At 36.6% G+C, this 22,963-nt stretch overlaps 1 protein-coding gene and 1 non-coding gene across 14 annotated transcripts in view; both read right to left on the bottom strand.

Annotated features, from left to right (window-relative positions):
* Positions 1–4,732: 4,732 nt before the first annotated feature.
* PLPPR5 (phospholipid phosphatase related 5) overlaps positions 4,733–22,963 on the bottom strand; it is a 413,822-nt gene continuing 395,591 nt past the window's right edge. For all 13 annotated transcript variants that reach the window (XM_077120160.1, XM_077120157.1, XM_077120168.1 and 10 more), the window contains one exon: positions 4,733–5,243. In XM_077120160.1, the coding sequence (XP_076976275.1) occupies positions 5,211–5,243 (33 nt within the window). In that variant the 3' untranslated portion in view covers positions 4,733–5,210. The remainder of the gene's footprint in view (positions 5,244–22,963) is intronic.
* On the bottom strand, positions 17,391–17,555 carry LOC143651026 (U1 spliceosomal RNA). Its single transcript, XR_013159772.1, has one exon. It is a non-coding gene; the product is annotated as a U1 spliceosomal RNA (small nuclear RNA).

Here is a 22,963-nt window from a genome sequence, read left to right as displayed (position 1 = left end):
TATTCAGATTTATTCTGTTTGGAGTATATCAGTCTTCTTGGTTTTGCATATTTATGTCTTTTATAAGATGTGTTTGTGTGTTTCGTGTTGTCAATCATTACCCTGAGACTTTGCCATATTTTTTCCGTTTTTTCCTCCCATTGTTCTTTTGTCTGTTCAAATTCTGTTGCTCTATCTTCTAGCTTGCTGATTCTTTCTTCTGCCTGTTCAATTCTGCTATTGTGTCTCTAGTATAGTTTTAATTTTGTCAATACAGTCTTTCATTTTAATAAGAACTATTATATATATTATATATTTAAATTCTTCTTTGTGTTCACCCAGTGTCTTCTTAATATCCTTTATCTAATTAGCCATCTTTGAATTAATTTAGATTTGTTTGAACATCTTTGTTTTATTCCAAATTCTGCCTTCTATGACTTTTTAATTTGTTCCTTCAAATCGGCCATATCTTCCTGTATTTTAGTAAGCCTTTTGTTTTTTTTTTTTGCTTGTTCCTTCAAATCGGCCATATCTTCCTGTATTTTAGTAAACCTTTTTTTTTTTTTGCTGCTATCTGGTCATCTGATTATCTTGATTTTATTCTGAAGGTTGGTTTCTCTCTCTTGTCTAGGATTTGTTTTTGCTTGAGTTTGTAGTAAGACTTTTCTTTAACAGTTGGATTGTCAGTATTTCTGGACCGAAACAGGGCCAGGTACCCGTTAAGGGGCATAGACCAGATCTAGTGAGCCTTGAGATAGTGTCTGGAAAGACTTCAAATAGCCCTCTTTTTCTTGAACCTTCTGGTCTGTCCGGCAGATAGCGATCTTCAGCTACCTATTTCACTTCTGAATCAGTTGAAGCAGTGTTGGCTGGGTATCTACTGGGAGAGGCTGAAACTGCCAGGATCCCATGTTCTCACTTTGGCAGCCAATACCCGGCTCAGTGATGTACTGTCTCCCCTCTGTGCATGGGCAGAGGACTCCCTTGCCTATCCCGGTCTGCAGCCACCCACCAAGCAAGGATTGGGATTGCTGCTGCTTCCCTCAAGGATGAGGGAAGGAATGACTCACAGTCTGTGACCATGGTTTCTCAGTCTCTTTGTTCCACACTTTTCTGGGCATTGTACTTTCTTTTTTTTTCCCCCAGAGCCCCAAAAGTTGGTTTGGACAGTTTCTGTCTGGCTACTTGCTGCTTTGGGGAGAGAAGTACGTTCTGCTGCTCCTTCCCAAATCCTCCATTTTTGGAAGCTCCTCCTTGGGTCCCTTCCATATTCAGCAGTCCTGAGTGGCTTATACTCTGCCCTGGGTCTTTGTGGACGTGGGTCCCTGTGTCTGGATATGAGTCGGGTCTAACTCACTGCTGTGAGTGTTTTTATAGTCCGTGTCTCCAGTGGGAGGGATCCCAACTGCTGCCTCTGGGCACATGCCAAGCTGCATGGGACCAAGTGAGCTGGAGAGAAGAGGGCCTGCTAAGTTGGGATAGAGGTAACCTACCTGATATTTTCCTTTGCTTCAATTCAGCAGTTGTAGAATCCTTCTCCAGAATTTACCTTCCTCCGACTCTAAGCAAGTTGAGATTTGTTCTTTTTCTGCTGAATTTCTGGGGAGGTTTGTCTAGGGGATGTCTCACATCACCATGTTGATGACATCTTTCCATAGTACTTTTTCACTAAACCTTGCTATGTTCTAAGACTCCATCAGACTGAGAATAGCTATTATCTAAAGTGAACAAAACAGGGAAAATAATTTGAATAATCTTGCTTTTCTTTTTAGAAGGGACTTATTTAGGTAAAATCTGGAAGAAATTTTCTCAACAGATACTTTTAAAAAATCATTAACACATAAAACTCCTGATGCCTGGAAAATTGCAAGAAGTTCAGTGCTTGCATGATTTAAGAGTCATTTAGTATAAGCCAGGTGTAACTTTTCAAAGCATGCAATTGAAAATTTAATAAACAGTTTCCTAGTTGCAGGCACAAGATCCTTTTTATCTGTTCCTCAGTGCCTTGCTCATTCCCAGGAGGTAGATTATTTAGTAGATCTTACACCTGTCCAGTGCCCAAAGGTAGTCTCCAGGGGGTTGTGATATGCAAATAAAAAGTTGGTAAAATCCCAGGACCCACGGGATGCAGAGGATCACTTAGCTGATGGAGGAACTGGTATGATATGATCTAAACCACTATGCTCCATTTCCAAATGCTTTTTTTTTTTTTGCATGGGCAGGCACCAGGAAACAAACCCGGGTCTCCGGCATGGCAGGCGAGAACTCTACCACTGAGCCACTGTGGCCCACCCTCCAAATGCTATTTCTTTACCCTGAAAATCGTGACTTATGTTAACAAGCATTTAAAAAATTCCTCCATCCCAAATAAAGGATTAATTCATGGAAAGAAACAAGCTTCATTTTTTTTAAATTTAATTTTTAAAAGTTTATTTGAAAAATACAATATATACAGAGAATTATTTTGTCCCTAAGCTTTGCCACAAAGGGAACTGTATGGTAATTATCACTGAGATATTTGGCTAGGGTAGGTCCTGAGAAAAGAGAGGCCCAGTTAAAAGCGGAATAGACAAAGTCTGTAAATGAAGGTTCACCTCTCTTTTAACATAAAAGAGCCTTTTAAATAATCTTAGGAATCAGGTAAAACATGTGCAGAATTTCTGCCATGCAAACGGAGACTACTGAAATTTTCAGGTTGACCAATTTATACCCACCTGGGCCCCAAACAGAATAACAAGATGTCCTTATCAGAAAGATATGTTTGCTTGCTTTATCTAGACGATGTATGTACATATTTACATATTCTTTTCTTAAACGTGTTCTTCATTATTGTCAGTAACAACATCAAGGTTAAAGGCTCTGGGCTGGCTTTGTGCCTTCTGCAAGTGTGTCTTTTTCCTTTTGAGCTCCCTTCATAGTAGGATCACTCATTGCAGAATCTTGGGTCAATGGCCTATATATATTTCAGATGATCTTACTCTAATTCTAGGTTAAATCTGAATTTTTGAAGAATTTACAATTCCTGCATTTAGACAAGGTTTAGTGAGATGCAAAGATATTAATGCTGACATACAAATATCTAGCTCAGGCTTCCAATAGGAAAAATGTTCCTGCTTGACTTCCTGGAAAACAGAGTTAGAACTGATAAAATTGATCTAACTCTGGAAGCCTACTGGTAACCTTGCCTCTTAAAATATTATCATCATTCTCTTCACTTCCATTCCCAGTAAGCTTGCTTCTTATTGCTGTTATTACCCTAAAAAGTCTTTGACGAGGGTCAAGGTATTCCAATATTTTTCAAATTCTAAATTTCCAATAGAATTGAGTTTCCATCTGTAGAGGTCTGAAATTGGTAGAAATGTTGGGGGGGGTTTTGCCTTTTTTGTAGGAGGCCATACTTCCCCAGTGATGGAAATGGGCAAGCAACATCTATTTTGGGAGTAATGGCTACGTCTTTGGTTATATTCATTTTCTGAATTCTGTGGAAATTCCAGAGAAGATTCAAAAGTTTATTCTTTATAATACTGTCCAGGTTAGAAAAAGCCATCTCAGCTAATTAACTACTGCTCCTATAAGCCTCAGCTACCCAAGGGAGCTTTGACGACGGCCAAACTATTGTTGAGGAGTAACATTATGGTTTTCTCATGGTTCCGTTCACCTTCTTGTAACAATCTTGATTTTCATCCCTGATGCCATATACTCAATGCAAGTCAAATCCCTCTGGGCCTCTCCCAAGAGCTAAGGAGTTGGGTCTTGGAGATGAGGGTGGCAGAAGAACCATTTGATTCAGGCTCCACCTTTAAAAATGGTGTCACATCTGGACTCACAATATTATTTTAAAATAGGATTTTAAAAGGTCATTATATATGTATATCTTAAAAGTGTTCATTTTAAAAATGTAAACATTTAAAATATAGCATAGCTTCTGTAACTCCATTTTGGCATTTCTTCATTTCTTAAAACATAGGTAGTTTTGTCCAGGACTCGACTGACCTCTGACAGGTCTAGGTGTGCCCAATACAATATGGCAGCTATGGTATATTTGAAAGTTTGGGATAAGGAAACCTGGATTTAAGTTTTAACTCTGCCTCTTACTAGCTGCATGGAATTAAGAGAGCTATGTACCCTGTTGGCTTCATTTTTCTCATCTGTAAAACCAAAATCACATGCTTAACATTTACGTGGGGTTATCGTGAGGATTAAATGAAATGATGAATGAGAATGTAATTTGTAAACTATAAAGTCCTACACAGATGCAAAGTAAAATCTGTTAACCACAGCATTTAGATAACTTAAATTATGTGTCAGGATGTGGTTCTTTACCCTTTAAATTATACGGGATCTTAACTAGTAAAAAAGCCCAAGCATGGAGCCTTTAACCGTCCTTGAGACACTGTTATCAACGGAAGATTTTGCTCAATAATGGTTGTCATTGCTGAATTTACTCAATTAAACTACCTTAAATCTGCCTGCATTCAAAAACCACAAGTCAACAATTAAGCCACAACTGTCAGAAAAAAGTCCAAATAAATAATTTTTAATTATGATACATTACTTATTACAGTAAAAATTGGCATTTTCCCCTTCAAAAGCAGAAGCACCAGTCTTAGAATGTATAGTATGAATGGTATTTTTAAGTGAAATATAGCATAATATAATGTGCAAACATTATTTTAGTATATAGAACATACTTTCTAAAAGTAAAGTAATTGAACACACTGAAATCTGTTAGAATGGAAATAATGCCATGCTTAATAATAAAATAAACCCCCCATGACTTTCAATGTCCACTTCAAATTAAATATGGCATATTATCGGATATACGAAAACATTAAAAAGTTTAACTAGCCCAAATTAGAGGGTCTTCTTAAGCAAATATGACTCATTTTGAGGTTTCTTTTCACACAGTTGCAATGACTCTGTGAGAAGCTAAAGTGAACATTTTATTTAAGAGTTAGTTTGTTCATTTGGTCGCCACGTTTTCATTGAACACCTACTTTGTGCTAGCATTTTTGTAGGTGCTGGGGATACAGAGAAAAATTACACAGTCCTGCCCTTGAGGAGCTCACAGTCTAGTGGGGGAAACAGAGAGATTGACACTGATTTTAAAATTATAAAAATTATCAGACAACTTTATAAACTTCTCCTGTGATCATACAAACTTTGGGTGTTATGAATGGACGGTGAAAAGGGATGATGTCCAATGCAGTGAAAAACCATCTGCTTCAGTATCATGTGACTTCTGCGAAGGCGGTAATGTGGTTCTGCAGAAAGGAAAAGGAATTCCAAAGTCAGAGTCTTGAGAAAATTGGCTTCATAAAATATTTAGTGCTTTTACAAATAAGCGTTGGCTTAATATACAGCGGTAGTCCACATCGGTTTAAATTGCAAAAACATCCAGCATTGTTAAACTAAGTTCAGTGTGCTGTTGCCTACTTTTAGCTCGCTGATGATGTATTTTATTCAATAGCCTTAATTAACCAGGTAGACTAAAATGTTACACCTGCTTTATTCAAAATTAACACCGAAATGTGGAGAGATAAAAATGGCAATGCCAGACACGTTCATATTCTGATCAGTGTTAATGGAATTTTAATGCTGCATGTTAGAGTTTCAGATTAATTTCTCCTTGTGAGACAGATGGTGTAGAGTGAGGTGGTGAAATGTTCAGAATGAAATGGCATTTGCTAGTTGAAAAAAATCTACTTAAACATTTCATTTTTTGATGCAAATCGAGACTCCAGACTCTAAATTCTCTGTTGTTCACCTCTACTGCATAATTCTTTACAGAACCTTTTTAGCCCCAAAGCAGCAGAATTAGGTATTAAAAACCCTGTGTAAGGGCTGATTTTTAAATGACTGGAGCCATGCAACAGGCCATATCATGGTTACTGAAATATTACAGTGAAAATTGATAGAATTAATCATGCCTATCAAAATCTAACATTAGTGATAACCCCAACCAATTACAGTAGCATTCTAAAATTGTTCACCATCATATTACCTGTTTTGAACGTTTATCATAGTAGGTTTTGTATTGACTCTTTATAAAATGAAGACATCATAAATATTTCATATAATGTGTGTATGCCTGAGAGTTCTTTCATGTATATGTAGCTTTTTTCAAGCTAAAGTGTATTAACTAATTTAAACATATTTAAAATGTATGTGAAAAAGTTAATTCATTATTACTGAAATTAAGATAAGAAACCACTAGACAGATATCATTAACTTATGCTTAGGGCATAATTTTCTAGATTTGACCAACTTGAACCTAGAAAAAACAATATTAGTAAGAATCAGTCATGTGTAGGGCATGCTGCCTTATTCACTAATTCCTGATAAAAGCTTAGAAACCTTAGTTTCCAAGGTGTATGTGTGTGTGTGGGGGGGGAGGGCATGATGAAAATGCTGGGATATTCAGTAACTCGTTTCTGTTTTCTTTACAAAAGGACAAGCATAACTTCAGGACAAAACAACATGTCAGAGTTATATAATGCACTGTGACTGAATAAAAACTGTAAGAAATGCAGAAATAGTACATCACAGTTTTATTCGAGCGGTCTCATGGGATTTGAAAGCTGTGAACTGAGAAAATACAATTTGATACACAGAGTTTCAGTACAAAACTGTCAGGAGTGTCACGCCTCTGGACGGGACTTCACAGCAAGTAACTGCTTGGAAGATATGAATGAAGATTATCCAGTCAGAGGCAACTGAAGGGTAGAGGAAGGCTGAAGAAGTGGAAGTACAGAGAGAAAAAAGACAGAAACTGAGAGAAAATGGTGGCACTCCAAAGCCAATTGGCCTAGGGATCAGCACTCTCGTCCTTCTCCTAGATAACGAAGTGTCCAAAAGATTCATTAAATTTACTGAAAATGATCCTAAGTGAAGGGGACAACAGTCACCCTAGAGGGTGGAAATGGAATAGCAAAAGACCTTAATTAAGCTGAGAGATGATCAGAAACAAATCACTGAAGATCAATGAAAGGCAAAAGAAAGCAGAAGGAAAACTAAGTATAAACTGGAGAATGACAAAAAGAATGTGCAGTGACTGTAAGGCAACAATATAATATATTGTCTAAACCTGGGCATATTGAGGGGTTAACAGAGTACTAGTAATACAGACAGAAAACAGGCTTGAATTAGGACTATCCCAAACAGGACATAAGTTTCCCTTAGAAAAGAAGCACTGAAAGTCTAGTTTTAAGTGTGCTACTGAAATCTTGGAAACTTCTGGAATTCAGTCTTGAAATTTAAAATCACATGTTTGGATAGTCACTAGAGCTTCCTTTCGTTGCCCAATTTCAAACTATATTACCCTTGGTCTTATACCAAGTCACTGATGAGTTAAACTATATGGATAATAGTTTGTTTTCCAGATTAAACATATTTTTAGATCCCAGGTCTCTGCAGAAACTCCTGCTATTTTCAGATTAGCACAATTTTTAGTTTCACATCACACGTAAGTCTTAACCGCTGAGATGATTGGTTTTATTTCAATTTGTCTGGAATTAGAAGGATCTTGCTCTGGACTCAGCATTTAAAGGTAACAGTGATTAGCATAGAAACAAACAGATGAAAATAAAACATGAAACTGTGCAAAGGGAGGGAAAAATTAAGAGGAAATTTAGTAATAGGCTCTATTCCATGAAAAAAGTGTACAAGGGAGGACACGGATGATATGTTCTCATTAACCTCTATCCCACAGAATGAGGGCCATGGATTATTTATCTCAGCAGGTTTTTTAAAATAATTCATTCTCTTCTACTTAGAAGTGGTTTTCCTTTGCAGAATCCAGAGGAAGGAGAAGATAATTACTTAAGTCCTCCCCCTCTATAAGACTATGATTCTAAAGTATAAAAATTACAATAGCAAGGTAAATAAGTAATTTCAAATATATTAGATGCCATAATTTCTATGTAAGAAACTATGATATTGCTCATTTCCCCACCAGCATTTTCCCAGCAATATGAAAAACCATAATTCATTTAATATTTTCAAATCTCCTGTCCTAAGGATTAGATTCCCTGTGAGGTAAATTTGCTGCCTAACAGGGGCTTCTCCTTTTAATTTGGATGAATTCTAAATCTGCAATATTAAATCTTATTCCTAGATGATAGCACAAACAAGCAGTAGGCAAACAAAAAACACATGCATAAAAGTTTAAATCAGAGTCCCAGGAAGAAAGTGGGTGCATAATTTTTCAGCATCGAGACTGATACCTGGAGCAATTATATAGAGAGGCTTAAAGTGGAGGTAATCGAGTTTGAACCCAAAGAGTCAAAAATTAGAATGTCCTCCAAGAAGCATTCATTTAAAAGTGCTCATTTAAGTTCACAGCAAACCAGCGAACGAAACGCTGAGTCCTTGAGTGCAGGGGTCCCATGGAAAAACAAGTTCTCTGTTACTGCAAAGAAGCTGTGGATTCTTAAGTTTATGAATTCTAACATCTATAACATGTCAAGTTTTAAAGCTTTAAGTTCCACATGAAATTCCCCATTGCATTACTTATTCTGTACTTCCATTTGTTAAACTACACCCTGTAGTTCTTTTTTTTTAAGGTCATTTAAAATAAAACAGTCATTTATTTACTCCATGAAAATTTAAACACTTGTTGCCTGATAAGATCTGCCTTCACTATTTCCCTTTGAAAAAACAAGAGGAAAGGCAACAATGAGCACACAAGGAAACTGCTCAGAATTAACCCTATAGGAAAACACAAAAAGCCACTATTAAGGGCTACTGGGTTGAGGAATGCTAAATTCTCATCAATAAGTGAATGAAATCAGAGAAATAACATATTTGAAAGCACAAGTAAATAAAATAATAAGCTCTGGTCCCTAGATCCCTTTTGGTTGTAATGGAAACGTGCACAGAAGGACCCATTTTTCTGTATTTGCTTTCACTCTGTCACTCAAGTCCCACACCAGTGCGCTCTCGCGCACATACGTTTATTGCCTTAATTGAAGATGTTCACAGTAGCTCATTCCCATCATCCAGCTGAAGAACCTTGCAAGACAGTCTTTGAAGGACCTTTCCTGTGAATTTTCTTCTTGATCATTCTCAGAAGGATGGTTTCTAGACACCTACGATATATGGTTGATGTATTATTTTAATGTTTACTTAAACATTGACTTATTTACTTGGACAAAGTACTAGTTTATTTAAAGTTCTGTGTTACATTGTTAGACTAAGCGATGAGGTCAAATATTCCACCAGTCCTTTTTTTCATGATGGTTACAAAAACTTTTGAGCTTTAATGGGAGGTTATCAACAATCAGCTTAGATTTTTAACCTAAATTAAAAAATGAGTTTTGTGCATATAACATCAACTTAATGATTTATATCCTTGGCTCTATTGGCAAAGAGGCTCTGTGGAACAGTGGAATTTGCAGTCAAGTAGTTTGAATGCCAAGTGTTTGAATGTGGATTCTATCACAATTTAAATGTTCACAATCAATTTAATTTTTCAATGTCCTAGTTTAGCTTTTTCATCTGTGAAATGGAGATAATTTCAATTTGGAGTTTTATTAAGATTGAATAAGATTATAGATATAAAGGTCCTTGTTCCTATTCAAACAAATCCACCATGCATCCATAGTTGTCTTATATAAGAGTCTCGGAAATAAGCTAAAAAGAAGAAAAAAATAGAAACAAATTAACTATCAGTATTTTCTGCAATTGGTTGGAATTTTAAAAATGAAACTCACCATTTGTTTATTTGCTCAACAAGCCCACATTTATTCATTTATAATCCTAACATCCCAACAATTTTAGAACTCAAGTGTTTTATCATAAGATTGGGCCAAATTCATTTGGCAGCAAAACCTAATCTGAACTAATATGAGGCCATTCATACATTTTCTGTTTTGCTGCATAAATATCCATGTCTTTGTTATGAGAGGTTATTCCAGACCCTAATTTATGTAACAAAATACACAGTATTTTCTTTCTAAAATTTAAAATGTTTTGAATCCTGAGAAGCAGGATTCAATGACTTAGGTTAAGGAATCACAGCCTATAACTAAATCAATCAACATTTCTGATGCTATATGGGCACAGCCTGCATTTTAACAGGGTGAGGTAGATGGATGTCATACTCACAAATACTGCCCCTCTTTGCTTGGCTCTTTTGCTTCTAAATTCATTCACTGTATAGTTGATTAGTATTTTAGTTAGGAGAAATATTGTTAGATATGTTTAAAAAAATTATTAGAGACATCCAGACATCAGGCTGTGAAGTTCATTGTGAAATTCAGGTTAAGCAATTTCTTGCTGTTTTAAGAAGTTGGGGATATAGAGCCAAAAGTTAAAATGTGACAAAACCAGACAGACGTGCTCTCTTGGGAAAGAGGACTTTTTAAGAGCACTTTCTTTCTCTCCCGTGGGGTTCTGTTTCAGTTCAGAGTTTCATTTCCATTCAGGAATTTCCTTTTTGTACTATAGGAGGAAAGGGGTTAAAAGCTACTTTCTGAGAGTTTCTCTTCTCCCTAGAGAAAGGAGAAATCTCTTGGCGGCTTACTTGATAAACTAATTAAACCAGAGGTAGGCCCAGCTTTTATTAGAGTATTAACTACAGATCTTATGAAGTATTTCCAAACCCTGAGGAGCCAAAGAAGCTTAAGGCTGTCCACACCAAATCTGCAGGAACACCGGCTCTTCACTTTGGCTGTATGTTTGTTACTGGACAAAGGCCGTGAATTCTTTTGCCTGATGCACTCAATAACCAATTCCTGAGACACCGGGGTTTCAAAGAGAGTTTATTACTAGGTATGTAGTAGGAGAGCAGATGGGCTAGTGACCCAAAATCCTTTTCCCTAAACCATCATAATTCTGATAGTTTTACAAGAGAAAAATATGAGCAAGATTTAGGACAATGAGTATAACTGGCCCCAGATGATGTGATTAGAGGTGATCTAATTATTGAGCATGCACAAGTTGATTGCATGCTTAGTCACAGAATGTATGTAAGAAAATGGCAGAATGAGGTACAGGTGACTTGTACGTTAAAATCTAAGCTGCTGCGCATGTCAGGCAGGTCCACTTTGGTTGGATGCAGTCTCGGTTATCAAGATAATTTTGGACTTGGGGTGGGTTAGTTCCTGGCTGACCTAAGACCCTTCATTAATAAACATTAGGGGCTGTCTTTAGTGACTACAAGTAAAAGTTGAAAAACTGGACGACTAGGTACAAATGAAGATTAGTCACAAGGTTTTTACAATCACGGGGCAGAAGATAAAGTTTATATTGCCATTATCAGAGATCAAGACAGCTGGATTGCAATTTAGAGATTACAGATATTTCTGTCTTTCTACTCCAATATACCAGAAAGCAAAAAAGAATATCTCTATAATGATTCAGTAATCAAAATCGTCCCTTATATCTTGGTGTCTTGGTTACACGTTAGAAACTCCTAGGTCTTTAAAAAACACCGATGCCTGGCTTGCCAACCCAGAGATTTGGGTTTAATTGCTCTGGGAGTTGGCCTGGTCATCAGGACTTTTAAATGCCTTCTGGGTAATTCTAACGTGCAGCCAATATCAGTAACCACTATAAGCTGCGCAGGCCCACCTGAGCTGGGTATAGTGCTGGCTCCTAAATCCAGATCACTTGAGAGGTCTGCTATAGTGCAGATCCCTGGGCCAAAACCAAGGCCTCCTGGATCAGATTCTCAGGGCTGCATCCCAGAAATCTGCATCGTTTTTTTAACAAATGCTTCAAGGGAATGTTTCCCTTTCACACTAGTCTGAGAACCACTGCCTAAAGACATAGAAAAGTGAATTATTAGCCAAGTAAACATTGGCAAACATCTAAAGTCAATTCTTTCTTTAAAATGCTGTCCTTTCACTGGTAAAATATATTGCCTACAAGGGCAGTAATCCTGAGTGAATTTACAAAACTCATTATTCTCTTCCTCTCTTAGAGTTTCACAATGAATATCATCAAACCAAAGGTGTAGAGAAGACTTGAGGCAAGTGTGCCAACTTAAAATTGTTGTATCCCCCCAGAAAAGCCATGTTCTTTAATCCTCATTCAATATTGTTGGTTGGGATCTTTTTGATTAGGTTGTTTCCAGGGAGATGTGACCTGTCCAGTTGTGGGTGGGACCTTTTGATTAAGTTATTTCCCTGGGGGTGTGCCTCTACCCTTCGAAGTGGGGTTGCTTACTGGAATCCTTTAAGAGGGAATGATTTTGGAAAAAGCTTCAAGGCCTAAACAGCCAGAGAACTTTGGAGATGCAGAAGGAAAACATCCTGGGGGAAGCCCTATGAGATGAGAGGCCTGGAGAGAAAGCTGGCAGAGATCACCATGTGCCTTCCCAGCTGACAGAGGGGTTGTGGACACATTGGCCTTTCTTGAGCCAAGTTATCTTTCTCTGGATGTCTTAGTTTGGTCATTTTTTAATAGCCTTAGACCTGTAAACTTGCAACTTAATAAATTTCCTTTTAAAAAGCTGTTCCATTTCTGGTACATTGCATTCTGACAGCTTTAGCAAACTAAAACAGCAAGGTTTCTGTTTCACTTTAACTAAAGTTATTTCCACAAAACCCCATGTAAATCTGTAACGCTAAAATGTACGTGGTAATTGCTGATATCTACGCTCTGTCTTAAGATCCTTAACTTTCCTAAGTCCAATGCACTGCTATATTCTCAATCATCAAACATGTTAGAAATACAATATCCCATTTCATCTCCTGACACTCCACTTCCTCACACTATAAAGGCTCTTTGACCAGTTTGAAATTTCCTAACCTACATCTTAGCCTCTGTCCTAGTCTGTCTTGCTCTTTCTGAGTTCCAGTTCTTTTCCACATCATTCTGGACCCCACAGTAGAACACCTGAGCACTCTTTAACAGTATCCTCAAGTCTCTTGCCCTTATGCTCTTACCTTACCTGCCAAACAAAACCTGTGCCCAAGCTGGTTCCTCTATTTTCAGACTTCCTTACTTGGCTAAATCTCAACAGTCCTTCATCCTCTTAGATACTGTGCTCCTCTAGTATTGCTTTATCACTCTGCTCTGTATTTGCTTATAAAATCATCTATCTCCTCACCAGACTGTAAGCTCATGAATGTGTCACAGTGATTATTATTTGATATTTATGGCATGTTTCATATACTACAAATCTGATTAAAAATGAAGGTTCATTATACATTACAACAGAGCATAAGAAAGGTAACTCAACCATAAATCGTACTTATACTGTGTTTTGTACTAGTGTTCAAAGCTAAGGGACTTCATTTCTCTTTAACTTCTTTAAATGCTATAGATCTGTTAAACAAGCAGTCAATGCCGCTTGACAGAGGAATCAAAGGACATGGATGAATCCTTTTATAATCAGGAATTGATCATAGCTCCTCATCAAAATATTTGTCTTAAAAGAAAAGGCATCAGTTGGCAAAAATCTGGATTAGCCATATATCAAGAATCATTTTAGAACCATACAAAACCATAAAGGCCATTGGCCATGACACAGATTTTGGGGGAAAATTTTTTAAGGGAAATATACATTTACCACACAATCCAGCCATCCTCCTAGATATTGATCCAAGATAAAGAAAAATGTGTATGCACACAAAAACCTATACATGAATGTTTATATCAGCTTTATTCATAATTGCCAGCAACTGGAAACAAACTAAATGTCCTTCAACTGGTGAATGGATAAATAAACTGTGGTATATCCAACGGAATACCCATCAATAAAAAAGAAAACAAAAACTTATTGATATATGTAACCGCATGCATGAATCTCAAATGCATTAGGCTAAGTGAAAGAAGTCAGACTCAAAGAGCTACATACCATGTGAGTCCATCTGTACAACATTTTAGAAAAGCAAAACTATAGGGACTGAAAACAGACCAGTAGTTGCCAGGGGTTGGGGCTTCAAGGAGGGGTTGACCACAAAAGGACAGAAGGGAACTTTTTGGGGTGATAGAAATTGGGTAAAATTCTATTATGCTGATAGTTACATTATTGTATGTCGTTGTTAAAACTCATAAAACTGTACATTAAAAAGAGGAATTTTAAATTACCCCTTAATAAGCATGACAAAAAAGGAAACAAATATCAGAACCATTAGCTAAGAAGTGAACTAAGTCTAAAATCTAGAATTTGGTTAGTCAGTTACTAAAACTACATCAAAATCTGATTGCTTCAGTCCCCAAAGAAAAAGTAAATTTCTTGGAAAATGCTCAAGAATATAAATTAAAATGAGATACTTTATTTCTGGAGTCTATACGATTGGTGAAAACTATGGAGAACAATTATACTTTGTTGTTGGAGAGGACATAAGAGAAATTTGTATATATGAATCAAGCAAGAGCATTAAGAGTATTCATCCTATGTGTCTTAGCATTTCTTTATGAAGTTACCTTGCACAGATTATTAATTTATTAACTGAGTTTACAAAGATACATATTTTAGGAATTTTACCCTAGTATTGTTCATAATTGTGGGAAATTGGAAGTAATTTTCTGTATCTAACAAAGGTAATAATTTCAATAGTTAAATTATTTATATAATCTATAATAAATACTAATTTATAAATAAATTAATAATTTAAAATAAATTTATCTATTTAAATACATAAACCTCTACATTATAATTTATTTAATAATTAAATAATTTATATGGATTACGATTTCTTCAATACAATGGTATAATATTGTACAGTGTAGTGAACATGAGCTTGGGCTCTGAAGTTAGACAAATATAGTTTCATATTCTTGCTCCAGCTCACAGATCAGCTGTGTGACTTGGACAAGTTGCTTAACCTCCCTATATATCTCCTCATCTTTAAAGTGGAAATAGTAAGACATGGTCAAATTATTTCTTTAAAAAACAAAATGAGAGCTTATGTTTGAAGTTCTCTGCATAAATTCACACACATATTAAGTTCTCATTAAAGATGAGCTGTTACTGATATGCTTGATATAATTATTTCATTTACTGATCTGGAACGACACCCATGATATGCTGTTATGTAAGCAAAAGCAGATGACAGGACAGAACATACAGCAAGAGTCTTTATTCCACACGCTCCCGCATGGGGCCTTGAAGGATAGTTTTAGAAAATGTTTCCAGCGATTACTGTGGTGAGATATGGGCGCTTCCTCTTCGTCTTCATTTATCGTACCCACATTTTCAAATTTTACACCATATACACAAATCGTCTGTTTATTAATTGTTTCTTTTGAAGACAACACAAAATAAACCCTGGTTGCTTCATAAGACTGTTAATGGGGGTGACTGTTTGGCTATTTTCCTAGTTTTAGTTTTACATTTTCCATTTTGCCTACAAAAATTCTTCACAGTGTTGTGGCGTCCCTAATTGATTCTGAAAGGCTCAGCAGCGCCTATGAAATGATCAACCACAGGGGAACAGGTCCGAGTGAAGAGATGGATGAATGGGTATGAGTAGTTTCCCACAGATAAACAATTACGTGTGCACTGCAAAATGATTTTCTAATTAGTCATCGTTCTAGTCTATCTTTCAGTCACTAATGACTGAATGAATCATATAATTTAAAGAGGTAGCCATCAATTCTATATTTATCCACACAAATAAGATGGGAAATCTTGATGTCTATATTCACAATTTATTCACTGAAAGATGCTTTTATAAAAGGCCTGTGAGCTAACTATTAAAAATCTGCTTTTTACTCTTTATATAGTATATTATGATTTATGAATAGCATGGAAAAATAAATATGAATATATGGGAGCACAATTAGGAAAAATGACATATGGTAAAGTAGCAACAGTATGGGCTTGTTTTTTAACCTAAAATGTTGGTGCCCGTTGGAATTTTTAAACTCACATCTCCAATTTAGTTTTTTTAAGCAAAATCAAATTTAACAAATGAGACTAGATTACAGCATGTAAACATTAATCTACTTCAAATATTTTTCAAAAGTACTCAAAGCTTAGGTAAAGGGAAAATACCTAAAATATGATAATTTTAAGTTCCACTAACTATTCAATATCTAATCATGAATAAAGTTGTTTTGACAAAGTCCTATATAATATTTATTTTACAGTTCAGCAGCTCCATTAAACAAAGATTTGCATTATAAAGATTTGCAACTGAATCTTAAACAGATTGCCATAGTTGCTCGCGCATAGCATTCTGGAACCTCAAAGGAATTTATCAAGGAAGCTCAGTAATATATAATCATATTTGCCTTGGCAAAACACCGCAATATTGTTTTGCTGTCGCTATGACACTAATGTATGCAACATTTTATTCTATAATATTTTCTGCCAAATGGGTGATGTATAACACAATCTGCATAAATTTTTAAATCCATCAATCACATTTATAAAATTATTCTTAGTAGGAGCTAAAATAAAAATCCCACTAAGGGAATTATCACTGTAGCAGGAGGAAACTAAATTGTGTTGAGCACCTACTATGTGCTAAGAAGCATACTTGTATTTTGTTAATTCCAAAAATTACCCCCAGGGGAACAATTACTGTATCAGATTTCAAGTAGAGGAAGAATCATTTGTCTAATTCCAAATCATTAAGCAGGTGAACGTGGCTTGAAATCCAGGACCTTTGAGAAGCATGAACCTGATCTTCTTTCCACCTCCCCACTCTGCCCGAACTCTAGGTCAGGACAGAAGTCTTCATCACTGCTGCTGAGATGGATACCACTTGACCCAAGAGCATCATTTGGAAGGAAAGTCAATGTGTTTCTTGACCATTAATTATGGGCAAGAGAAATCTCTGAAGCAAGGCTGGGAAAATGTCATAGATGAAGGGTCAGCATTTTTCTTGTGGTGGTGGGGTAGTTTTCTTAGTGACACCATAGCTACCAGCTAGCCTTTTTTACATTGTAAATGAGGAGACCGATAACTCGAACAGAAATCAACATCTGACTAAAAACAAATTGCCAGATGACACCTGTTAGTCAAAATGGCATTATGGGATGGTTAGTGGCATAGCGTTACTGAGATATTGTTCACATCATCTCTAACTTTTACCTGAATTTTTACAATAGCCTCTTGGATTGTTTTTTATTTATTTGTTTCAGTATTGCTCTCCTTCAGTTTTTTCTCCGTTATGAGCATGGCACCTCCTTCCTTCTACTCCTTAATGGCTTCCCATTGCTTTCAGGGAAGGAATCAACTCTTCAGAATAGCATTAAAGGCCCTTTACGAATTTCCATCAAATGTGACAGAGAATACTTCTTCATTCATTCACTTTATTTGTGTTTAGGCTCCAGTGACTTGTCTATTCATGATCTTTGCCAATTTTTCAATTAGGGCGTCGTTCTGGTTTGCTAGTTGTCAGAATGCAACACACCAGAGAGGGATTGACTTTTAATAAAAGGGGATTTATATCGTTAGTTCTTCAGAGGAAAGGCAGCTAACTTTTTTTTTTTTTTTTTTTTTTATTAAGGGGAGAGCGTGAATGCAGTCCCCCACTACCATAAATTATGCAGTCAAGTTTCCCACATTTGGGGAAATCGCAGGGGTCAGCACATCCGGAGTGCAATGGATAAGCCTCGCCCTGGGAAAACCACCTTCGTGATCATGGTATCTCCCCTGCCAGGTTAAGTATGGCAGCTAACTTTTGACTGAGGTTCTTTCTTACGTGGGAAGGCACAGGGCGATCTCTGCTGGCCTTCTCTCCAGGCCTCTGGGTTCCAACAACCTTCCCTGGGGTGATTCCTTTCTGCATCTCCAAAGGCCTGGGCTGAGCTGTGAGTGCTGAGATGAGGTATGCTGAGCTGCTTGGGCTGTGCTATGTTGAGTCTCTCATTTAAGCACCAGCCAATTAAATCAAATATCATTCATTACAGCAGGCACGCCTCCTGGCCGACTGCAGATGTAATCAGTAACAGATGAGGTTCACATGCCATTGGCTCATGTCCACAGCAACAGAACTAGGTGCCTTCACCTGGCCAAGTTGACAACAGAATCTAACTACCACAGATGTTTTATATGTTTTGTTTATTTTATAGACTGCATCAATCCTTTGACATGTGTGGTGTTTATATTTCATACTTTATCACTGACCTTTTGTAAACAGGTTTAAGTTACTTTGGGTAACTTATTTTAATAAATGCTTGAACCTATATTTTTCTAATTAGCAATGCCAAGAATGAAACAGCAATATTGGATCTTTCAAATATAATACTTGTGCATTCATGTTGATATTTTCTAGTATTTCTGTTTTGTTGTTGTTGCTGTTGTAACAAGTAAGACTTTTCCTTTTTTTTTCTTTTTTAGAGATGTTGTGGGTTTACAAAACAATCATGCATAAAATACAGGAATCTCATACACTACCTCACCACCAATACCTTGCATTGATGTGGAATATTTGTTACAACTGATGACAGCACATTTTTGTAATTGTACTATTAACTATAGTCTGTGGTTTCACTTAGAGTTCAGTGTTTGTGTAGTGTAATTCCTTGATTAAAAAAAAAATTCTTCTGTTACCATATATACAATCTAACATTTCCCCTTTAAATAACCACATACAGGTCTATATTTTGGTATTGGTCATTATGTTTGCAATGCTGTGCTGCCATCACCACCATCCATTACCAAACTATTTCCATCATTTCAAATAGGAACCACATACATTGTAAGCATTAACTTCCCATTCCCTATTTTATTAGTTTTATTATTTTCTATTGTTATATACATTATCATTAAGTAAATTTTATACATTTGTACTGAGTTTCTGTTACTATATTTATCACAGTTAGTTCAAAATAATTCTCTACTGAAATGGTTTGCTGTCCTAATATCACTGAATTCATATGATGGCTTTTCCAAGTTGAGAGTTGAAGATATTGCTGTTTTTGTTCAGTTATCTAATAAACATCTTCTGGCACTTTTTCACAAGTGGCATATTCCCTGAATTCTCACATATCTGGCATGTTTTTTTGGTTATCTTAATAGCTCAATGACTTTTTGTATGGGTATAAAATTTTTATGTCCCAAACTTTTTTCCTTGAAAACTCTGCAGACATTGCTCCATTCTATTCTGGCATCTAATATTACGGAGGAAGAAGGCTGAGGCTGGCATACGGTCAGCTTTGGGTAGGCAGCCGACTTTATCTGCTTTGGTGTTTGCATGATTTCTGCTAGGTACACTGCATCACAGCCTCAAAAGCTCAGTGACTTCCAACAACATTTATTTCTCCCCCATATTACATGTTGGTCAGATTCTCTGGGTCTGCTCCAGGTTATAGGTTGGGTACTGGTTTGTTTCCCATGGCTTCCTATTCTGAGGCCCTGGCTGAGGGGGCAGCCAGCATCTGGAACATGTCATTCTCCTGGCAGAAGGCACAGGAGAAGTAAGATGGGCCGAAACTCATAATGAACCTGGAAGTTTCTGCTTGGCTGGGGTACACAGCCTGTCTACCCACATTCTGTCCACCACGTCCAAAGGAAGTGCAAAGGGAAGGACCCTCTACTTAAGGAAGGAGAGAGTGAATAGATGGACAATACTACAATACTACCACCCGCCACAATGTTTGTAGGATTCTTTCTTTAGTACCAAAAGTCTAAATTTCAGTGAGAAATAGTCAAGAACTAGTATCTACTTTAGTTTTACTTAGAAGCTGGTTAATCCCTCATGTTAGTGTCTAAGCTGCCAGAATGTGATATACCAGAACTAGAATGGTTTTTTTTGTTTGTTTAATTTTATTTTTTTTATTAATTAATGGAAAAAAGAAATTAACCCAACATTTAGAAATCATACCATTCTACATATGCATTCAGTAATTCTTAACATCATCACATAGATGCATGATCATCGTTTCTTAGTACATTGGGAATTTAATAAGTTACAAGTTTACAGTTCCAAGAAGTGAAAGTGTCCAAATTAAGCCACCAACAAGAGGTTACCTTGACTCAAGGGTGGCTGATGGGTCTGGAACACCTTGGCCAGGTGGGAAGTCATGTGGCTGGCATATGCTGGTCCCTTGCACCCAGACTCCATTGCTTTTGGCCTCTGTTCCTGTGAAGGTTCCTCACTATACTTCTCCAGGGCTGGCTTTCATCTCTTGGCTTCCCTTGGCTCTCTTCAATTTCTTCTGGCTTGCTTAACATCTCATGGCAACATCTGCTGGGCTCCAAGTATCTGTGTGAGCTCTCTCTCTCTGTTGGCTCTGTCATTTCTGTAGGTTCTGCTGTTTCTGGCATGTCTCCAAAATGTTTCCCCTTTTAAAGACTCTAGTAATCTAACCAAGATCCAGTTGGAATGGGTGGAGATAATCTAATCAAAAGTTTCCAACAGTACTGTATCAGGATTAAGAGAAATAGCTGCTCCCACAAGATTGGATCAGGATTGAAACATGGCTTTTCTGGGGTACATAACATTTCAAACTAGCATACTCCTCTAGTTGGAAGATTCAGATATTTATATGGAAGAAAAATTATTGCTCCATTTATCTTCTTTTTCATGATCTATAATTATCTAAATGTTATTTCTGTGGCATGTCTTACATATCTATTATTCTTTCTCAGATCAATTTCAGTTTCCTTTTTTTTTTTTTCACTATATATTCTAAAATCAGCCCTTAATATCTCTGATTTGACTTTCTCCAGTGAGAAGTTTGTTGTTTATGGTTTCTAGTACTGGTTTTAATTCTGCCATGGCATTATTTATTTTCTTATATTGGCTTCCTAATTGTGCCAGCTATCTTTCAGCTCTCATTTCACATGTCTTCTTTCATTTCTTTGACATTGGAAAGCAGATGCTGTCTAAACTAAATTTAATTACATTTCTTGCTATTAATCTATTTTTCAAAACATGTTCTATATTTTGAAATATGTGTTTTTCTTTCTCTTCTGCCTCATGATATCATTTTAAAGGCTTTAATCATGATAAATGTATCTCTGTTTATTTTCCTGAAATGAGGGGAGTTGATTCATCAAAGACCCTTAATTGTTCCCATAAATAACCAGAGAACCTTCCTCTGAGGTCCTGAGCTGAAGTGATGGGGGATGTAGTTTTATATCATGATTTTGACGATTTACCAGTCTGAGTGGAGTGGGAGAAGAAGGGGTGGTACTGGACAATCCCAGGAAGGTTCTTTTGTTTCTCTGCAGTTTCATTCCTATGTTTGTTGAAACACCTGAAGGACCACAGATTTGATCAGCCTAATTTCTACTCTAGGAGTTTGGTGCCACCCTTTGAGGCAGTTTTTTCGTATTGTTTTGCTTTTTGTTGCTGCTCTTTGATTGAAGGTAATACCTCTTCCCATTGTGGGGTATTCATTCAGTTTAGAAAAGGGGTCCTTCCAGATGGAACAGTCAAACTCCTGGTCAGAAAAAGTCCTCTTTCCTAAAGGCTTTCTTTTGGTATGTATTTGTCTATGTTAAAATGTGCTCTGAATGGATTTCTCACTCTCTCAGAGGTTGTCCTATTTCTTGTCCTCATTCTTTGAATTTTGGGGGTATTAGTATAATTCTATTGGGATTTTATTCATTTCTGCAATATTATGCTTCTTTATTGGCAAGTCAAAACTTTAGTTGTCCCTTAGTGACTTCCCTGAAGCTGTATCCATTTATACTATATCTAGTATGTGTGACAGACGGAATTATACACCTCAAAGTCAGACCTGTTCTTAATCTCAATCTATAGTCCAATGGGTGTGAAACCATTTGTAAATAATATATCTTTGACTATGTGAAGGTGAGGCATGCTGTAGACTCAATTGTGAGCAGGATCTTTGAAGGTCCCATTTAGGCATTGCTAACTAAATCAGGCTGGGCTTTAATCTGTATTATTGGAGGATTTATAAAGAGAAAGACATAAGTAAGGGGTGGAAGCTCGGAGTCAGTAGAAGCAACAAGTGCAGGCACAAGAAGAGAGGAAGATTGCCATGTAATGGGAGCCAGAGATGCAAACCAAAGAACCTCAAATATTATATCAAGCCAGCACCAGAATGCTATAGATTTTGGAGAGAAAGTGCATTGTGGGAGTCTCAGAAGAGAACAGAGAAAGAGGCAGAAAGAATACTTAAAGAACTAATGGCTAAAAACGTCCCAAATTTAAAGAAAGACAAATAAACATATCTGAGAAGTTCAGCAAACTCTCAGCAGGATAAACCTTAACTGACTCTCACCAAAACATATAATCAAACTACTGAATGCCTAAGATAAGAGAAAATCTTGAAAGCTGCAAAACAGAAGCAATGCATCATGTACGAGAGAGTTTCAATAAGATTAAATGCTAATTTCTCATTGGGAAACAATGAAGCAACAAGGCAGTGGGATGAAATATTTAAAGTGTTGAAAGAAAATAATGGCCAACCAACAATTTTATATCTGGCAAAACTCTTTTAAAAATGAGGGACAGGTAAAGACATTCCTAGATAAACAAAAATTGAGGGAGTCTTCACTACTAGATCATGGCTACAAGAAACACTAAAGGACTTTCTCAGCTTGTAAGAAACGTAATGAAGAACTATAAATCTCTTTAAAGATAGATGACATAGGTAAAAATAAATGCCAGTACTATTGTATTTTTGGTTTGCAACTCCAGTTTTTACTTCCTACAGGATCTGAAGAGTAAATGCATAAAAAGTAATGATAAATCAATAGGTTTAGACTCCAAATTTATAAATATGTCAACTATGATAAGAACTGCATAAAGGTAGGGGGATGGAAAGTCTTGGAAACAGTTTATGTTTGTTATTGAAGTCAAGTTGGTATCAAACAAGATGAGATTGTTATAGGCTTAAGATGTTAAAGCATATTGAGTACAGGGTTTGTGGGGTGAGGGAAAGTTCTGGTAATGGATGGCAGTGAGGCAGCACAACACTGCGAATGCATTAATCCCACTGTACAGTATGCCTGGGAGTGGGTGAGATAGATACATGTTTCCACAATTTAAAGAAAGAACAAATAACAATGAAATGTAATATATTATCCTGGACTGGATCTAATAATGGATGAGATAAAGCTCAAAAGGACCATATTGGTACACACTAAAAAATCGGAATA

The sequence above is a fragment of the Tamandua tetradactyla genome, chromosome 11, assembly GCF_023851605.1.
Source record: "Tamandua tetradactyla isolate mTamTet1 chromosome 11, mTamTet1.pri, whole genome shotgun sequence".
NCBI classification, from domain to species: domain Eukaryota; kingdom Metazoa; phylum Chordata; class Mammalia; order Pilosa; family Myrmecophagidae; genus Tamandua; species Tamandua tetradactyla.
The sequence above is the reverse complement of the archived record's forward strand: the minus strand, read 5'-3'. Positions and strand labels throughout refer to the sequence as shown.